The 20297-nt window shown below is 42.2% G+C and overlaps 2 protein-coding genes across 2 annotated transcripts; both read left to right on the plus strand.

Annotated features, from left to right (window-relative positions):
• The first annotated feature begins 5274 nt into the window (after positions 1–5274).
• On the plus strand, positions 5275–10410 carry sall1b (spalt-like transcription factor 1b). Its single transcript, XM_060060737.1, has 3 exons — positions 5275–5439; positions 6027–9235; positions 9373–10410. Exons 1-3 carry the CDS (start codon positions 5367–5369, stop codon positions 9577–9579), a joined length of 3489 nt encoding a protein of 1162 aa, XP_059916720.1. The 5' UTR covers positions 5275–5366; the 3' UTR covers positions 9580–10410.
• A 5639-nt stretch (positions 10411–16049) lies between these two features.
• snx20 (sorting nexin 20) lies at positions 16050–19596 on the plus strand. The gene is made up of 4 exons (XM_060060772.1): positions 16050–16200; positions 16289–16478; positions 16607–16746; positions 17439–19596. Exons 2-4 carry the CDS (start codon positions 16367–16369, stop codon positions 18108–18110), a joined length of 924 nt encoding a protein of 307 aa, XP_059916755.1. The 5' UTR covers positions 16050–16200; positions 16289–16366; the 3' UTR covers positions 18111–19596.
• Positions 19597–20297: the final 701 nt, after the last annotated feature.

Here is a 20297-nt window from a genome sequence, read left to right on the forward strand (position 1 = left end):
ACATAAGGGGTAACACTGTTGTTTTTTATTGGTCGTCATGAAAAAAACATAAGGGGTAACACTGTTGTTTTTTATTGGTCGTCATGAAAAAAAACATAAGGGGTAACACTGTTGTTTTTTATTGGTCGTCATGAAGAAAAAACATATTTGAAAAAAAAAAAATGTGTGTGTCAAATAAAACATAAGGGGTAACACTGTTGTTTTTCGTCAGTCATGGGAAAAAAACATCAGGGGTAACACTGTCGTTTTTTATTGGTCATCATGAAAAAAAACATAAGGGGTAACACTGTTGTTTTTTATTCGTCGTCATGAAAAAAAACATAAGGGGTAACACTGTTGTTTATTATTGGTCGTCATGAAGAAAAAACATATTTGAAAAAAATAAATAAATTGTCTTTGTCAAATAAAACATAAGGGGTAACACTGTTGTTTTTTATTGGTCGTCATGAAAAAAACATAAGGGGTAACACTGTTGTTTTTTATTGGTCGTCATGAAAAAAAACATAAGGGGTAACACTGTTGTTTTTTATTGGTCGTCATGAAGAAAAAACATATTTGAAAAAAAAAAAATGTGTGTGTCAAATAAAACATAAGGGGTAACACTGTTGTTTTTCGTCAGTCATCATGGGAAAAAAACATCAGGGGTAAGACTGTCGTTTTTATCAAATGAAACGTAAAGGGTAACACTGTCGTTTTTTATCTGTCGTCATGAAAAACCCATAAGGGGTAACACTGTTGAAATGTATCGAATAAAACATAGGGGGTAACACTTTCGTTTTTACCAAATGAAACATGAGGGGTGACACTGTCGTTTTTCTTTGGTCGTCATGAAAAAAAGCATAAGGGGTAACACTGCTGTTTTTTATTGGTCGTCATGAAAAAAAACATAAGGGGTAACACTGTTGTTTTTTGTCAGTCATCATGGGAAATAAACATCAGGGGTAAGACTGTCGTTTTTATCAAATGAAACGTAAAGGGTAACATTGTCGTTTTTTATCTGTCGTCATGAAAAACCCATAAGGGGTAACACTGTTGAAATGTATCGAATAAAACATAGGGGGTAACACTGTCGTTTTTACCAAATGAAACATGAGGGGTGACACTGCTGTTTTTTATTTGTCATCATGAAAAAAACATAAGGGGTAACACTGTTGTTTTTTATTGGTCGTCATGAAAAAAAACATAAGGGGTAACACTGTTGTTTTTTATTGGTCGTCATGAAAAAAAACATAAGGGGTAACACTGTCGTTTTTTATTGGTCGTCATGAAAAAAAACATAAGGGGTAACACTGTTGTTTTTTATTCGTCGTCATGAAAAAAAACATAAGGGGTAACACGGTTGTTTATTATTGGTCGTCATGAAGAAAAAACATATTTGAAAAAAATAAATAAATTGTCTTTGTCAAATAAAACATAAAGGGTAACACTGTTGTTTTTTATTGGTCGTCATGAAAAAAACATAAGGGGTAACACTGTAGTTTTTTTATTGGTCGTCATGAAAAAAAACATCAGGGGTAAGACATCAGGGGTATCAAATGAAACGTAAAGGGTAACATTGTCGTTTTTTATCTGTCGTCATGAAAAACCCATAAGGGGTAACACTGTCGAAATGTATCGAATAAAACATAGGGGGGTAACACTTTCGTTTTTACCAAATGAAACATGAGGGGTGACACTGTCGTTTTTCTTTGGTCGTCATGAAAAAAAGCATAAGGGGTAACACTGCTGTTTTTTATTGGTCGTCATGAAAAAAAACATAAGGGGTATCACTGTTGTTTTTTATTCGTCGTCATGAAAAAAAACATAAGGGGTAACACTGTTGTTTATTATTGGTCGTCATGAAGAAAAAACATATTTGAAAAAAAAAAAAAATTGTCTTTGTCAAATAAAACATAAGGGGTAACACTGTTGTTTTTTATTGGTCGTCATGAAAAAAAACATAAGGAGTAACACTGTTGTTTTTCATTGGTCGTCATGAAAAAAAACACAAGGGGTAACACTGTCGTTTTTATCAAATGAAACATGAGGGGTAACACTGTCGATATTTATCCATTAAAACATAGGGGGTAACACCGTCGTTTTTATCAAATGAAACATGAGGGGTGACACTGTCGTTTTTCTTTGGTCGTCATGAAAAAAACCTTAAGGGGTAACACTGTTGTTTTTTATTGGTCGTCATGAAAAAAAACATAAGGGGTAACACTGTTGTTTTTCGTCAGTCATCATGGGAAAAAAAAATAAGGAGTAACACTGTCGTTTTTATCAAAAGATACGTAAAGGGTAACACGTTCGTTCTTTATCTGTCGTCATGAAAAACCCATAAGGGGTAACACTGTCGAAATGTATCGAATAAACCATAGGGGGTAACACTGTCGTTTTTATCAAATCAAACATGAGGGGTGACTATGTTGTTTTTTATAGGTCTAAATGAAATAAAACATAAGGGGTAACACTGTCGTTTTTTATTGGTCGTCATGGGAAAAAAACATAAGGGGTACACACACACACACACACTCAGCTGGATCCAACCGGGATTTCCGTTGCAATGGGTTTCCTCCATCAGCGACTTATACAATTAACAAATTATGTAAAACAAAACCCCTCTTTCATTTTAAAATAATAGTATGCAAATATGTTGAATAGGCCTCCATCTTTGTTATACTTTTAAAATGTTCCTATATAGCCTATTTTATAGCTTACACACTGATATTTTAAAACAGGAATGCGAAATGGGAAATGCGAAATCCATCCTGGGATATTTAACGGTCCCAAGTCCACACCATGGACATATTGGGCTAGCCTCACCAGTAAGTAAAATAATCTCCACTTAAACAGAGAAACACTCTGAGCATGCGCATTTCAATGTTTCAAGTCCAATACACATTGCATTGGGCTGGTGGGGCTAGAGCCCCTCTTGCCCCTCCAGACGAACTCAGCCGGAAAAAGCAAGCCAGGGTCGACTAAAAATTAAATAAAAGCGCCAAACTTATTATTTTATAGTACTTTCTGGGGAGATTATTTTTTCAAAATATATACATATATAAAAATATATTTTCAATTTTTTATATATTTCTTTTTTTTTCATTTATTTATTTATTTATTTTTGAAAAAAAAAAAAAAAAAAAAAGACCTGGGACATTTAGAATTGTCGGTCCTCCTCATTTATTTTCCGGTCGTTGACTGGTAATAACCGACAACGGAAACTCTGCTATCAACACCGAACCCCTTCTTCTTCGCACATCCGAAACATACGTTAGTTAGATTTTCTCAAACAGCAGTTTCAAGTAGGCCTACGGGTAGCATAGAACTAACGTTAGCCAAGTGGGGGCTCCATGATTGCTAAATCTAATGAGAGAGGTAAAATTGCCATTAAGGAAGGAAAGCATAGTGCTGTGCTTCGCAGTATGCCTTGAGAAACCCAGTATGCCTTTCGAAACACCTCGTGATTGGTCGATGAAACGCTACCAGGAACGCCTAAAGGGCATTCTTGTGTCATGACGGAAACGCCCAAGCCTGCAGCTGGACCCTTCTCGAACAATGGTACGCTGCTAACGCGCAACTCTCATCTGTTGAACATGCATCTAGTAACAAAATGTAACATCCATCAGCCAAAGTCAGACGCAAAAAAGTACATGGCAGCTCAGTGAATGTTTGCTCTAAAAGCTAGCCTACATGACGTTGTTCAAATAAATGTTGTTTAAGAGAAACAATTATATTACAATGGTTGTAGTATTACATGTGAGAATCATGTTACAATGAATATTTGATGAGTGCTAATGCTGATAGAGGATCCATCCTACTTCTTGAGGTATAGGCAGTGGTGTAGTCTACGTGATACGCAGGTATACGCCGTATGCCCACTAGGAACGCACCAGGATTTGCGTATACCCACTTAAAAATGTGCACGGATACGTATCAATCGTCTTGTGACAGATCTTTCACTTCTGTGTTTATTTTTCGCAAATACCGGTTGGGTATAACTGCAATAAAATACTTTAAGCAGGGGAAGTTATCTCCTACATTCACCATTCATAAAATCCCCCCTTCGCGCTCTGCCCTGTCTCTGTTACGAAGCGCGAAGCTGCCCCTGCATCTCTGCACGTTAGTTGGCGGGCCGAGCCCCTCCTTCTCGCGTGTGCGTGCGTGCGCGTGTGCGTGTGTGTGTCCAGTCCTCCCATATTAATGTGTAAACCACATAATAAGTAGTCAACAGAAGACAATGTTTTAATCCCACTTTATATCTCCTTGTTACTTTTAGATGAGAACCCCTGGCCAGCCTTTCAGACTGGGTGTCAGGCTAGGGAATTTAAAAACAGGCACCCTTGGTTAGAGTGGAGGGGAAAAGAGTTAGGTAAATGTCAGCCAACATACAGTTGGTATACACAATTGAAATTCATAATGTTAATCACTATGCAAATGAGAGTATAGCTAATTCATGGTCATTTTTAAGGTGCAGTAATTTCACACTTTTACACTATTCAATTACTGTATGGTATGTTAGATAACAAAAGTAAGAGCTCAAATTAGAGCAATTGAAAAAGTGAAACATTAGTCTCCTGTCATCTCCTTCTCATGCACTGGTTAGCCATGGTTGTAAAGAGTTCATTAAATTATTTTGAGTAGATTTTGTCCTTGTTTAGCATGTGCTATTGCTACTATAGATATACAAAGGACAACTCGTCATTTTTGTGTTCTATTTGTTCATACTGTTATTAAAACTGATAAACCTACTCAGCTTTCCATGATTGTTGATAATCGTTATACTCTTAAATCAGTGGGTTGTAGACCCCTGCGTTGGTGAGTGTGGTGCGACACCCCATAAGCGCCACACACGTACACGTACCGGTGGGACGGGATTGTACGAGGCTGGGAGGGAATCATCACAGTATACCCACTACAATAAAATAGACTACACCACTGGGTATAGGCTACATTAATAAGTACGGTATTCACAAAGTAGGGGAATTTGATTATATAGGCTGTATTTGTACTGTAAAGACAGAGAGACATACATGCGTCCATTAAAATAAATGTCAAAAAGAGACACATACAGCTTTCCTTAATATAGATACTTTTTTCAAAATGTTCCTGTAATTGTATAAACCTAAACCTAATCAGAATTCCATCACTCATAGCCTGGGCTATATTCAACCTAGGGTGGGGGTAAATCATTCATTTTTATCAACCAACATTGGTATTTAATAATCATTTAGACCGGACTCCGGTCTAAAAAAACAAAAAACAAAAACACACTCTGGCTTTTGCCCTCACACACACACGCGCACACGCACACACGCTATCATCCCTTCTCACGTGTCTCTCGCTCTCAGTACGAGGAGCTCAACACAAGCCTGAGTGCTGAAAACATGTCTCGCAGGAAACAAGCGAAACCAAAGCACGTTCAGCGCAATGCCTTATGTATGGAGGAGCAGTGCATGGGTGAGTTATATATTAGATTTGCTGAAGTTACGTTTTCTTATTATGTATAGCCATGCGAATAGCGCTTCTCAGAGTGACGTTGTTCAACTCAAAGTCAAACGCAAACTAACTTTTTTTTTGTCTCTTGGCAACTCCTCTTTTAAATAATGCTGTTTTATTGTGTGTTATTGAAACGTCAAGGGAATATGATAATTAATTACTTAATTATTTATAGTTATCATATCTTTCAATTCAGTCGGCAGTTTTTATTCATTTTGTCCGACGCATGCAGAAAGAATGATATATGGATGTGAATGAATAAAGTCAGATTCAGAAAGCGATGGTGATTTGCCCTGACCGAATACAAAATCTCACAATTTTGTGAATTAAAGAACTGTTATTGGTGTATTTTTTTTTTTTTTTTTTAATGGCTGTTGCTTAGAGTGATGACACGCACGACAGCTCTTGCCCTGTTGCCACTCAATCATATCAATCTCTCAAACGTTCTCCCTGTCGTTTGTGATTGCTATAAATGTACTACTCATAGCTTATGTCTGATTAAGCCATGTCCCTTAAACATGAATTCATTATTGTTCTTTTATTTCAAGATGATGTTGACGACAGCGGTTTGGAGACTGCACCTCAAAATGTCCCTGGTCCTTTTGTCTGCGACCAATGCTGTGAAGAATTCAGCGCTCTATCGGACTTGAAACACCATACGAGGATCTGCTCTTCAAATCCTCAGTTTCTTGTTCTACAAGAACACAGGACAACGGATCCCACAAAGTATGACCCTGTTCACTGTATTCCCACAACCGCACTCAGCGGGCTGGAAGAGTCTGTGAATACCTTTGAGATGGAAGACCCCGACGCAGCACAGACGGAGGACAACATGGCATTTGAGAACTGTTGTACAAGTAGTAATGGCAGTCGTTTGGAGAGGGAGTATAACACTAGCAGTAGCCACGCTAGTGGGGAACAACAGAAGACAGACATTCCCTTGAGCCCATCAGCTTTGACATCAGCATTACCTCAATCTGGGAGCACCTTGCCACCGGAGCACTGTTCATGGAAAAACAACACTAGCGTGAACATAGAAAATCTACAGAGCACGAAGGTGGCTGTGGCCCAGTTTTCGCAGCAGACACAAGAGGAGGATTGCCAAATAGGAACTGGTGCAACCACAGTCTCTTCATTGATGGAGCAGATCTTGGCTCTACAGATGCAGCAGGTCGGTCAGCTACAATTAACCAATCAGATTTGTCACCAATTTTTTCTGTTTGCCTCAGAGAAAGTGAAGATACCGCAGTCGCCTGTAGGCTGTGATCAGGAACTCTCATCATCGAAGTCCGCTGCTCCACTCATTGACCTTTGTTATAACCTTTCTCAGCAGCTTGCAGTGGCTGCTCGTACAGCACAGTGCTTATCTGCCCAGTTTGGTAACATTACTGGATATGAGAAATTAACATCAACCCAGCAGCAAAGTCCAGGCAGTGAAAGTGTACTGTTCCATTCTGACTCCTTACAAAGTCTTAGAAAGCTAGTGACCTTGAGATTTCAAAAACGGTTTTCCAAAGCTGAATACATGCACCCTGGTAGTCTCAATCCAAAATGTAATGATTTAACTTGTACAAAAGGACCATCTTTGGCATTCGGCAAAAATTGCTTAGTTAATAAAACCTCAAATAGTTTACATTTCACTGGATCTAACAGTCAATTGCAGATTAATTCTAATCCTGTTATAAATATTATGACTACTTTGGCTGAACAGAAGAATCAGAAAGCCATAAATATTACTCTTCCTGGGTCAAAGGCCACTTCAAACAGGGGCTTCTTCAAACACAGATGCAGATTTTGCTCCAAACTATTTGGGAGTGAGAGCGCTTTGCAGATCCATGTGCGATCACACACAGGGGAACGGCCCTACAAATGCAATATCTGTGGAAATAGATTTTCCACCCGTGGGAATTTAAAGGTTCATTTTCAGAGACACAAAAAGCGCTACCCCCACATCCAGATGAATCCCTATCCCATTTCACAACACCTAGACAACATCCCAACCAGCACTGGGGTTCCCTATGGCATGTCCATGCCACTAGAAAAAACATCAACACGTTGGATCAACATCAAACCATGTCCAGATAAAATTACTACCTCAAGTTTGGTGCAATCCTTGGCCGCTACGAAACAACCCTCTCTCATCAAACAAGACGGGGTCCCACGTTTATCTTCTAGTTCCTGCAGTCATAATATGGTTCACTTGGCCTCAAATGTGAAGACCACAATGCCCACTGACTCAGCAGCAACCGCACAAGGCAGTGTGGATTGTCACAACGAAGGACAAACATCTCTTAACTTAATGTTCGAGATGACAACCGGTCGTCAAGGGGAATCAAAAGATCATTTATCCAAAGACATTTCATCAAGTCGTACACATTCAAGTTCATCTACGGCAATCCCTTTCTTGAAAACCTCTGATACCTCAAAACTGCAGCTGCTGCTGCTGGACGACATTGACAAGAAAGTGTCAGACTCCTACGAGTGTGTCGTCTGCCATCGCCTACTCAGTTGTCCCAGGGCTCTTAGGACGCACTACCAGCTGCACATCGCGGGGGGGCGGCCCTATCCGTGTAAACTGTGTGGCCGGGGTTTCTCCTCCAAAGGCAACTTGAGGAACCACCACACGGTTCACCATGTCCCATCCACACGGAGGGTCCAGCACTCATGCGCCGTCTGCCCAAAGAAGTTCACCCATGGCCTTCTACTACAGCAACATGTCCAGTGTCACATGGATGGGAAGACGTATTCTGCCCCCTTTTTAAACCTGGATATCTCAAGGCCAATGGGCTGTAATGGAGTAGCCCTTAATAAACAGCACAACACCAACGAATCACTGGACTTTTCTGAAGACAGTGGCTCATCTCATTTCAAGTCTTCCTTGTCTAGCAGTTTGTCCTCATCTGTGTCTGAGTTGAGCCACCGGGACGACAACAGCATAACAAGTTATGGACTATCGCAACACCATTGGATTAAGAAGGAAGGGGAACATGACTCAACAGAAGGGAAGTATCCTGCATTTAATCTTCCCACTTTTGACAATCTCTTTCCAAACAGCAAACTTTCATCTAATTTAAACTCAGAGGGACCATTCCAGACCAATGTCAGTTTACCCACTTTGAAGTTCAATGAATCCAGCGTCAATCCCTCTGAGATTGAACTCTTTAACCAGATAAAGGACACCCCAATCTGTAGCCCTAGCCTTTGTGAAAAGGGCATATTTAAGAACAGTGCATGTGATATATGCGGAAAGAACTTTGCGTGTCAAAGTGCCTTGGACATCCATTACAGAACCCACACCAAAGAGAGGCCCTTCATTTGCCCCTTGTGCACCAGAACATTCTCCACCAAAGGGAACCTCAAGCAGCACACGCTCACACATCAAATGAGGGCTCCGCCGCCATCCTCCGATCAGTTCAAATGTTCAGTCGTCCCGAACAAGACACCCGCCACAGCCACGGCTCCGTTCTCCGGGTCTCAGCAGTTCAAGAGAGAAGGGACGCCGTTCCCAAACAGTCTGGCAACAAGTGGGAACCAGAGGGAGGGAGAGGCTCCAGGCCTCTCATGGAGCTCTGGAGGGGCTACGTCCGCACTGACGGCCCCAGTGCGGCGCGCAGCCAAGCAGCACCACTGTAGGACTTGTGGGAAGGCTTTCTCCTCATCCAGTGCCTTGCAGATTCACAACAGGACACACACCGGGGAGAAGCCCTTCTCCTGCACGGTCTGTCTACGGGCGTTTACAACCAAGGGGAATTTGAAGGTATGGCGAATATGGAAATGATTTCATCCATATCACATTGTGTTCAAGTAGAAATTATGAACGTTTTTAACTGTGGTTAAAACAGGTCTCGAAGTGCCTGTCCGTTGCCCTGTCCACTAACCCATCTCTTGGTGCAGGTCCATATGGGGACTCACATGTGGAACTGCGCCCCCACCAGGAAGGGCCGCAGACTGTTTACAAGTGGATCCCTAGTGCCTATAGCAAGCTCACCTGTAATTCTCCCAGTGTTGCAGCAGAATAACCCAGTGACTACATCCAAGCTGGGGATTCAGTGTTCTCCGGTAACCAGTACACAGACCTTCTTCCCCTGGCCCGGGACATGAAGACTAATGATAGTACTGGAATTTACAGAAAGGACTGAAAGAGGGGTCTGTGTCTGTGGAGGACTTAGGTGTTACTTTAGATTAACTACTGAACAGAGAGCATACGGATTCTCACTCTCTCATCATGAATCACAAAAAAAAAAGAGTTGCTCATGTTTTGCTCCCAGATAAAGATAACTAAGGATTTGTTTCAAATAAAGGATGATTTTTCTATGGGGTGGTTTAATTTTTTATTTCCCATGAAATCCCATGAAAACTTTGATAGCAAACAAAAAAACATTTGGGACCTTAACGACTATATGAATATATATAAAACGTTTTTCGTTAATTGTCTTTCAAGTACTATATACGTACATGCATAATCATAGTGAACATACATTCATGATGTACCATCCAACACTTAATTAACCATAGGCTGCTAAACTGCATCAATCCTTCGCACAATTCATTTTGTTGACAAAATTGCACAATCAAATGGTTCAATATTTAAATTAACATAATGTATAGGCATGATTCCACTGAAATAAGATTTATTAAAACCAGTTATACCTTAAGTCTCAATCAGGCTGAATACAGAATAAACCAATCTGTTACTCCAATATTTTGTCTACCTTTACATTGTTTGTCAGAAAAGGAATTCTGTGTTTCTGTTTTCTTTTGGAATTCTCAATATACCATGCTGTCAATCAAATATCCAGGTTCTCTGGCCATGACTCTCAATCTTATCTCATATTTGCATTATGCGTTCTACTCCTCACTTTATGTATGATTCAAATATTTCAGTGTTTGCTTTAAGTATCACTTTGACTTAAATAAAGTACATAAATATGACTGTTTCAGCCAATTTATTAATTACTATTGCTGCACATACCATTGTATATTATCTAATCTGAGTTGTTTTATTCAAAATCCTTACAAATATTAAACTTTGCATCAATATTTCCGATGTAATCCGATGTACTGAGCACCCAGCATTACATCCCAGCCCCAGAGGTTAGTGGTGTTTTCCAGAAAGGCCTGGAAATTCGTCCACACTAATTCTGAATGTAGCCTGAACCCATCTGATGTAATGTGTTGTTATTATGTTCTGTTGGGCCCTTTCTTTCTACAGTACATGACAGGAACATGATGGGGGAAAGGGGTGAGGGGGTGGGGTAGCCCTACACACTAACACAAAGCTCCAAGAGCTTACTTAAACACACATCACTAGCAAACAAAGCAGTTTTCTGTAATCATTGCATATTTCACCGGAAAAGTGCCCTTGTCAGCATGTGGTTTGCGCGAGAGCATTTCCTTTGTAAGCACTTTGGCGGTGATCGGGGCACTTTTGTTGCTGTCACAATGGAAATATTCAATAACAGATGATCTGCCAAATCTCCCCATGCACCCTCCCAAACCCGAGCCATCCGTTGATAACATTGTGGATATGGCTTTGTGTGAAAGAGCTGTAGGCCTATACTGACCAGAGTAGCTCCCCGTCACGGGACGGGCTCCAAGCTGGGCTGGCACTCTGATCCACTTCCTGTGATCTGAGCATCAGTTATGTGCCCATTGCTCAGACGGAAGTAATGCTAATATGTGGCAGAGAAAGAGAGAGAGGCTTCTCCTATCAAGGTTGTTCATGGTTTTGATAAATGTCCCCCTCATGCCCTGATTTGCATAAACACACAAATCACTTTAGGAGTTCCTCTGTTTCGAGAATGTTTTTTATTGTGTCTCTGAATCTCGATGAGAAATGTATTTATGGATCATTTATCCCGCTGCGCTTTAGGATGTAGGATGTAGAACTGCTGTGCTGAATGTCTAAAGTAAATTGCAGTGATTCTAATGTGTATCTATCATCTAAAGGCAACATTTCAGGTTGGCAACTGAGGCACAGCCATCCACACTTCACCATACACGCACGCGCACACATCATACACACGCAATCACAGACACGACCACTCAAACCAGTCAACAATCAATCTCTCACACTTTCATACTCACACACATACACATCCAATACACTGCTCTGGAAAAATTAGACTGATGTGAGTGTTGTGTATTCTGAATTTTTCGACTCTGGATCCTTAAACTGTTAACTAAATATTTAAAATTAAGCCGTTTTTTTTTTTTATCGCCCGTCATTCCTTTGACAAGATGTGCCTCCTTAATAATCAATAAAGTGAATTAAAGGGAAATCAAAAAGGCAAACATCCTTCACCTCACCTTTATAATTGTTACCAATTACCATAGAGACAAAGCCTTTACTCTTATAGATTTAAAATCCTATGCCTATTCACTAAACTGTGTGTGAACTCTACTGCTGACTGTCCATAAGCCATTCAAACAAGCCTGTGGTCCAGACCCATCATCGTCGGTCAAACACAGGTGCTGCTCATAAAACTAACGATGGGTCGGCTCTCTTTATGTACCGGGGGTGGGGGGGCAGACCAAACTAAAAAACATAACGCATTGATCATGCCTGACACATAACAACCCACACGGACTACTGCCAATGTTAATGTGGGTGGATACACCAATGTTTGCCCCTCTCCTCTATGAAAAGTGTCCATGGCCAATGTGTTTTATCTTCCCTAGCTCACTAGTTTAGTCAGCTACCCTTGCCTTATACATAACCGGAGCAAACCCATCATTTGTTTTATGAGTGACACCCGTGTTTTTCCTGCAATGACCCCACTGTGAAAAGGGTCTATTGACTGAAGTTTTTGCTTCTGAATGATATTCAAATTCTAAAATCACAGTTCATAATGTAATTGTCAACCCCAGTCATCTGCTAGTACCAACACAGTGACAGCGGTTAAAAGGTTGAAAATCAATGATTGATATTAGCTTAGCAAAGAGCAGAGACTTTCTCAACCTCAAGTTGATGTGCACTAAAGACAATTCTCTCTTCTCGTATAAATCAGGTTTTGGTGTTGAATGTTTGACAGTATTTTGCGCTTGTTTTGTGTAAAGCAGGTCATACACATGCACACATGGTTCCTATGATTTTAGTGGCCGTTATTTATACATGTTTATATTCATATGTCAACTCTGTTTTCAGGAGAATGAAAACCGGAGAATGCTAACGTTCTTTTACAAAGTATTCATAAATATGCAAAAAAATGTATTTGCAATGTGATAACGAGAAGATCCAACAGTAATGTATGAAAAGAAACATAAGAAATTATTAATACATTGAAATGGGATATTTTTTGAAAAATAAGACAAACTTTTGTGAGTACCAACAATCCTCTAGTTTAAATATTATTCAATAAACCTGAGGATATAGGTTCAGACAGCACAGCTACCCCTCTGTCTCCAAATATTATCAGCAACATGTCAAATAAATATGCAAATCCACTGAAGGAATCTCCCTATCTCATCTCAGGGTAATTCATCTCTCTGAAGATTGGATAAACCATGTGAGCTGAGGAGACATGCAGCAGCGCATGTAATTTCGAGCCCGAGAATAATCAATTCAAGGGTTCGAACAGCCAGGAGATGTCACACACAACACCATGACAACGAGATGTACAGAATGACAATCAGTGACCCCCTTGTGTAGAGGCGCGCTGCTCTACCGGGCGACCCATGTTAATCCAGCTGAGGAATTAACATTCATCCAGGGTTGTGTCATTAATGCCCTTGTTCTACATGTCTGAGCACACGCCCTATGCTCAGACATGTAGTTTGTCTAGTGTCGAGAACACATGACTATGTTGTCAAGCTGTTTCACCTTCATGGACCGGGTAGTCTCAAACCTTGCAAACCATGCACACAAATTCTACATCCAAGTCTTCGATTTCAGGTTCTGTTTTTTTTTTTTCAACAACCATGTTAAAAGCTGAAAAAGCACATAACAAAGCTGAACATATGTAAACACTAATGGGGGTGACCTGAACATTAGAAACATACATAAAGCCTAAACATGATTGTGGAAAGGATTTGACACATTACACATCTTGACATCTATCCAAGTATTCCTCCAACACATATTTAAAGTCAAGAATTAATTTTGATTAATGAATGTGTTGCACTTATCTTACTTCAGTAGCCAACTTTGAGGAAACATTACAATGTCCCACGTCCATCCTTACAAACACACAGTCATCTCTGGCAGACCACAACAACCAATACACTGGAAGCCATGTATGGGCCTTGCTCAAGGGTAACCTAGACAACCTGGGTACTGAGGATCAAACAGGCAACCCTCCAGTTCAGACAACCTGCTACCTCTCCTGAGCTGTTGATATACAAGTCCCTATGTGTGGATTTGTTTGTGTGAATGTATGTATTGTGGCAACCCGCTCCTCGAATGAGCCGGGTTCCAGGTACAAATGACGCTTGGCATTTATTGCATACAACTTACGGCAATCCATTAAAGTCGCAGTCTCTCGGGCCTCCGTGGGCCTCTAGCCGTTCGCGGACCGGAGCGCTTCCACCTTCCTGGTCTGCCCCAATGACAGTCCTCGTGCTCCTTTTAAAATGGCTCCTCGGCTTTCGGCCAGGTGTCCCCCAATCTCGCTGATTGGGGTTTGGTCGGTGCTCTCCGTCGCCGGCTGGTGGGTGACGGTGGTATCGGCCATCCAGGACCAACCCTCGGGCTGGTCCGGGCCGAGGTTTAAGTGGCGGGATGCCCCAGTATGTATGTATGTATGTATGTATGCATGCATGTATGTGTGTATGTATGTATGTATGTATGTATGTATGTATGTATGCATGTATGTATGTGTGTAATAATGTCTAAATATTTTGCGTTGTCAAACATGTTCCTGCCTGATGACCCTTTTCTCTTTCATTGAACTGATAATTGATGAAATGATAGATTTTACAAATCTTGTGATTTATTACTAATAGTGTATTTTCATGTGCATTGCCCTTTTTCTTGAGTCGCTTCTGCTACCAGCTAGTTGTCTGAGTGGTGTGCACGCCTGACCTTTTTACCAGCTACCAGCTTGATTGACTATTGATTTAAAGATACCAAATGAACCCCTACTGGGAAACACTGAACAACAAACAATAAGCTAAATAGAAAAACACCTCCACATCCATTAGCCAAAGTGTCCTCATAAATGTTCTGATGCTGTACATCGACCACCTTCAAAATGGCTCTGACATTTATAAATGACCTTTTCTATAGGATCATATCTTCATATAGAATAGCCCCCATACTGCTGTCTATCGGCTGTCGGGTGGGGCTCTTCACGGCAGAGAAAAGCTTGTGTCTGTTGACGGACATCTCTGGGGTTTCTCTGCACTCTGTGGCCCTCCTCAACACAGACAGCCAACAGACACTGCTCTCACGCTGTTACTACACAGACTCAGATATGACAGACCTGATCAATAGTTAGTTAGTTATTTAGTTTGGGTGGCATAGACACATTTTCACCCATACAGTCATGCATTGTTGGGGTACCAGGGGATACATACATTGGGGTTGGGGTACAAGTGGATACATACATTGTTACATACATTATCTGTGGGGTTTTGCATTCGGGCCCAGCCTGATCCGGGTGAAGGCGACGGGGGCTCAGTGCAGGGCCATTGTCTCCTTAACAAACACTCATCTATGTTTATTTTCTGTACTAATAAAAGAGGACTTGGCTTCACACTGCAGCGATTGTTTCATAAATGGACCACACAGGAAGCACGCTCTTGCTCAAAGACAGGTGGCAGATCTTAACAGCAGGCTGCTAGCCGCACTGGATATGGCCTTCACTTAACGATTAAGAGAATGGGGTTAGAAGTGAGGGCTATTTAGGTAGGGTACAGGATAATGTCTTCCTACAGACTGTAGGAATCATTTTAAAAAGGTGACTTATATTGTCATCTTAATAATGCATATTGTCATCTTAATAATGTTAATCATTTGTCCCCCACAAAAGAGAAATAAAGAGGGCAAAGTTCAACTGGCATGACTCTACTCTCTCTCTCTCTCTCTCTCTCTCTCTCTCTCTCTCTATCTCTCTCTCTCTCTCTCTCTCTCTCTCTCTCTCTCTCTCTCTCTCTCTCTACTCTCTCTCTCTCTCTCTCTCTCTCTCTCTCTCTCTCTCTCTCTCTCTCTCTCTCTCTCTCTCTCTCTCTCTCTCTCTCTCTCTCTCTCTCTTTCTCTCTCGTAGAGACAAATTATTCTGTGCTCTTGTTTTCTTCACCTGCTCATTCCTGATTATATTTTTAGAATACAGAAACGATTCTGCATTGCTCTCCTGACCTTTGTGATAGATCACCAACTCATTTTCAGTGTGAATATCTTTTTAAAGAACTATAATAATGATACGTATTCTAAAACAAACCCAAACAACAAACAAACACACACACACACACACACACACACACACACACACACACACACACACACACACACACACACACACACACACACACACACACACACACACACTCCACACACACACACACACACACACACACACACACACACACACACACACACACACACACACACACACTGGTCTTTCACTTCCTCACCGACCTGTTGTGTTCCTCTTGCTTCACTCTTCCTTACTATGAGGAAAGCAAAAACGAGAAACTCTGATAACGGTAACAAAGCACACCAGGACCTTTTACAGTAACTTACAAACCAAGGAGAAGCTACAGAGAGTCAGGAACCAGAGACAAAGGAAAGCTCGGGAGTGGGTCAAAACCACAGCTTATTTTTTTCGGGGGCTGAAACAGTTGGTTTAAAATGTTTTTTTTGTCTTTTTACAGATGGATCGCTGATCACCGTCGTCCCTTTGACCATTTGTTCTACCTTCGTTGACCCTGACCTAAGCTGACAACTTCCATGGCAGAAGGACAGCCAATAGAAGCTCAGCACCAGCGGTCTCATGGACACCAGCAGGAGAATAATCCAACCCGCCCAGAGCCGACTGAAACACAGGGGACCAGTACTCTAGGTTAGTTTTACCCAAAGAACACCAGACTTGGGTTTACAACTGAAACGGCATGCTTTATCGGTTACTAAATGTTTATCTGTGTGTGCGTGTGTATGTGTCTGTGTGGGGGTGCACTTGTGTGTGTGAAGAAGACCCAGTCTTTTCCTGTTTGACTACCAAGGAGCTCCAGCAGAACCTGAAGGAGATGAAACAGAGAAACAGAGGCATCAAGCTGCTGTTTGAAATCAATTCCACGCGCATTATTGAAGACAGCCTCACCAAATATGTGGTGAGTGGCGAAATGCTTTCATGCTCACACTCTACAAACATACTCCTCCAGAAGATGAATATAAATGTAGACCTCAAGTTGACTGTAGTCCGTATAGAAACAGAACACCTGAAATCCAACGGCAGCTCTGTTTCATGACATTGCTTCCTACTTGCTTGCTGATGTAGTCCATTCAGACACATATAGTTAAGGCCTAGCAAGGGGGTAGGGTGTCTTGCTCAAGGATCCAAGGTAGGCTGCAGACATTGGGGATCAAAACCAAAACCCTTTGAAAGGGAAGTCGAACAAACACCTTAGCCACTCCACTGGTTTGATGGTGCATTGTTAAGGGCTGATTATGGTTCCACGTCGACGTAACGCAAGGGGGGTTACGGACCCATTACGTCCTTGTGGACCCTCCTTGCGTCCACCACAAGGGCCTGGCATGTGCCTCCCAAAGATGTTAACCTGAACCACAGCAAGGGCTGTGATTGGTCCGCTCACCAAAACCCGACGCAGAACCAAAACAGGTTCAAGACTGCGTCGAAGCGCATGCCTGGTCCTTGCGTTGTGTCGACGTGGAACCGTAATCAGCCCTTTATAGGAAAATCGGAATAAATCGGAATATTTTTGTGTTGTATTTCAATTATGTAAATGGATATTTCACATGAAGGTGGATCAGGTCCATAGTGAATGTGTTATGTCTTCCACAGCTGTACCAGATTGTGATAATGCGCTCCGGCAGCTACGACTCCCAGCGTGTTGCAATAGAGCGCCGCTACAGCGACTTTTTTCGCTTCCACCAGCAGCTGCTGGAGAAGTTCAGCGAGGAGCTGGAGGAGGTGCACTTCCCCCGGAAGCTCCTCAGCGGGAATTTCAACCCTGAAGTGATCGCGGAACGCCGGTTGGGCCTTCAAGACTACCTCGGCAAAATATACGCCGTCCGATGCGTCCGATACTCGAGTCATTTCCCCGAATTCTTCGCGGGACAGGAGCAGAGGCGTGCCCACGACCTGCTGCGCGCGGGGCAGTTCAAGCCCGCCACGGAGCAGCTCCAGGCCACCCTGACCCTCCTGGAGAAGGTGGCCCCCTGGCAGAGCGCCACCCTGCTGGTCCCCACGCTGTGCGCCCTGGCCGTGGGCCACCGGGACCTGGAGGAGCTGGGAGAGGCGTTCTCCGCGGCGCACAGGGCGCTGCCCGCCGTCCGGCGCTACGGGCTCCACCGGTACAGAGCGGCCCTGCTGGAGCTGCTGGTGGACGTGGGCTACCAGCTGCATCGGCCCGTAGCCCAGCTCCAGGAGGAGCTGAGCCTGTTTAGGGATTCAGAGAGGGGGCGGGTGTCTTCTGCCTCACTGAAAGAGGTGGTGGTGCAGGAGTTTACCTGAGGACAGAGGCCCTCTGGGCGGGGCCCGCTGAAGGGGGGCCTCTGGAAGGGGCCCTCTGGGAGGGGCCCCTTGAATGAGGGCCTCTGGGTGGGGCCTGTTGAATGGAGCCTATTGAGCCTATCTGGGAGGGGCCCGTTGAATGTGCAACACGGTTGCTAAGAGGTCCCTACGAACCTTGGATCATGTTTAAATCTGAATGTAAAATTGGTTGTTTCACTTCCAGGAACAGCTAGTGGCCCCGGAGAACGCAAACCAGCAACAGGGACAATTTTAGGAATCCATAAATTGATTAAAAGACCAAATTACAATCTAGTCAAAATGATAGCACTGTAAGTGTAGCTCCTTGTTGTAGTGATTAAACCTAATCCCTGTGTTAAAGGAAGTCACAACGCATTGAGCAAAATGTTTACCCAGACAATGTTATCAGGTCAAACGAAGGGGAAGCAAGAGCGTCCTAGATTCTGATCTCAGTTTCTGGTCCGCAAATTAGTTTAGCCTGTTGAAATCATGTGGCTTTATTAAGAGGCCCATTTCACATGCACAAGTGTAAATGTACTAAAAACAAACGTCATGAATCAGCAGCCCCATCACAATCACAGTCCTTGTATGCATCTTTACCAAAATAAAGTATTGAAAAACAGAAATAGTAGTCTTGTTGAATGAGTACACTGATCTACAATGTTCTGCGTATTTCACCAACATGCTCAAGTATACATATAGACTATTAGATGTTTAATTAATTTTAAGAAGAACGGGTTGCATTAGCTTATTATGTATTGAACGTAAAATCACCTCCAAACCTAACAATCTAACCTAAATCTATCCATCCCTAAAAGACACCCTAAACTTGACCAAATGCATAAACTTAACTATAACTCAACTATAACTAAACATCTCTTACCCATATACCTTAACCTAAAAGGCCGGACTCACAACCATCCTTAAAGTAATTTGTCAAAGTCCTTTACCGACATTGTGCATAGTTGATTCACTGTGCTGTACTGCTTTGGCCTCAGTTTTGCATACAGGGACCTTTTTTGACACCTTATTGTCTGCTCTGCTTGTAAACATCAACTGCCTTATTCCCTTTCCCACCGCCATGGGAAGGCACCTAGAGGAAGCACACACGTGAGCCTACATGCCATAATCTGTACATCCTCTGGAAAACCTCAATAATAATATCTGGTCTGCATGAAGATTTCCCAGATTCAAGGCTTAATTGCATGACAAACAATTACCACATCGCTAACCGTATTATCTCCTGCCGACTGCAACCTCAAGATGACTACCACAACTAAACCCTAGCGACAGCCAGATTATCTCTTGCCCATTTCTATATTGATGTGCTATGAACAGAGATAAACATTGCAGTCTTTGTATATTATTGCAGATCAGGTTCACAATTATCTTAACCTGTTTGGGGCCTGCTCATGAGTTTGAGCCAAGACGCCCTTGCTAGTGTTGAAGAAGCTCTATCTCTCATCAGGTTTTGTGTCAATTGTTTTTATTTTCAAACTAGTAGTAATCATAGTATTGCCCTCTGTGTGTGTGTGTGTGTGTGTGGCGGGGGGGGGGGATTGTGTGTGTGTGTGTGTGTGTGCGTGTGTGTGTGTGTGTGTGTGTGTGTGTGTGTGTGTGTGTGTGTGTGTGTGTGTGTGTGTGTGTGTGTGTGTGTGTGTGTGTGTGTGTGTGTGTGTGTGTGTGTTTGATCTATTGATCTGTAATTATTTTAAATCAGCAGTGTGACGCAAGCGGTTGTTTTTTTGGCCACTTTTGAGTGGCTAGTAAACAGGATTCCCGCTAATACACCTGGGCCGCAGTATTGCACGGAGACACAAGGATTCACCCCATGAGCTGCTATTGACATGGTATATAAAGGCCATGGGAACATCGTGTAGCACCAGTCTGACTGGACTGGTAGATGGAAGCTTGTTCTAAGATGGCACAAATGGTAGGAAAGCATGTGTTCGATTTTTATTTAGACGTAGATGTTTGTTAGTGTATGGGTCGTTTGCAGTTTATTTTCGATTGGTAAACACGCAGAGTTTTCTTTAATGTGCAGATAACAAATACTGTGTTCGCTATCATATCTGCAGCCATGACACATTCAACTTAAACATTTTGCTTGTTTGCTAAAGCAATTATTTTCCTGATATTTGCAGCGGATGAGTGTTACAGTTATCTGGA

This window comes from Gadus macrocephalus, chromosome 9 (assembly GCF_031168955.1).
Source record: "Gadus macrocephalus chromosome 9, ASM3116895v1".
Lineage (NCBI taxonomy): Eukaryota > Metazoa > Chordata > Actinopteri > Gadiformes > Gadidae > Gadus > Gadus macrocephalus.

Bases quoted from the DNA above. Each gene is read 5' to 3' on its own strand.
- snx20 (XM_060060772.1), top strand. From the start codon at position 16,367: ATGGCAGAAGGACAGCCAATAGAAGCTCAGCACCAGCGGTCTCATGGA. The intron at 16,479-16,606 runs GTTAGTTTTACC...GTGTGTGTGAAG, and splicing joins ACAGGGGACCAGTACTCTAG to AAGACCCAGTCTTTTCCTGT. The intron at 16,747-17,438 runs GTGAGTGGCGAA...TGTCTTCCACAG, and splicing joins ACAGCCTCACCAAATATGTG to CTGTACCAGATTGTGATAAT.
- sall1b (XM_060060737.1), top strand. From the start codon at position 5,367: ATGTCTCGCAGGAAACAAGCGAAACCAAAGCACGTTCAGCGCAATGCC. The intron at 5,440-6,026 runs GTGAGTTATATA...TTTTATTTCAAG, and splicing joins TATGGAGGAGCAGTGCATGG to ATGATGTTGACGACAGCGGT. The intron at 9,236-9,372 runs GTATGGCGAATA...CTCTTGGTGCAG, and splicing joins CAACCAAGGGGAATTTGAAG to GTCCATATGGGGACTCACAT.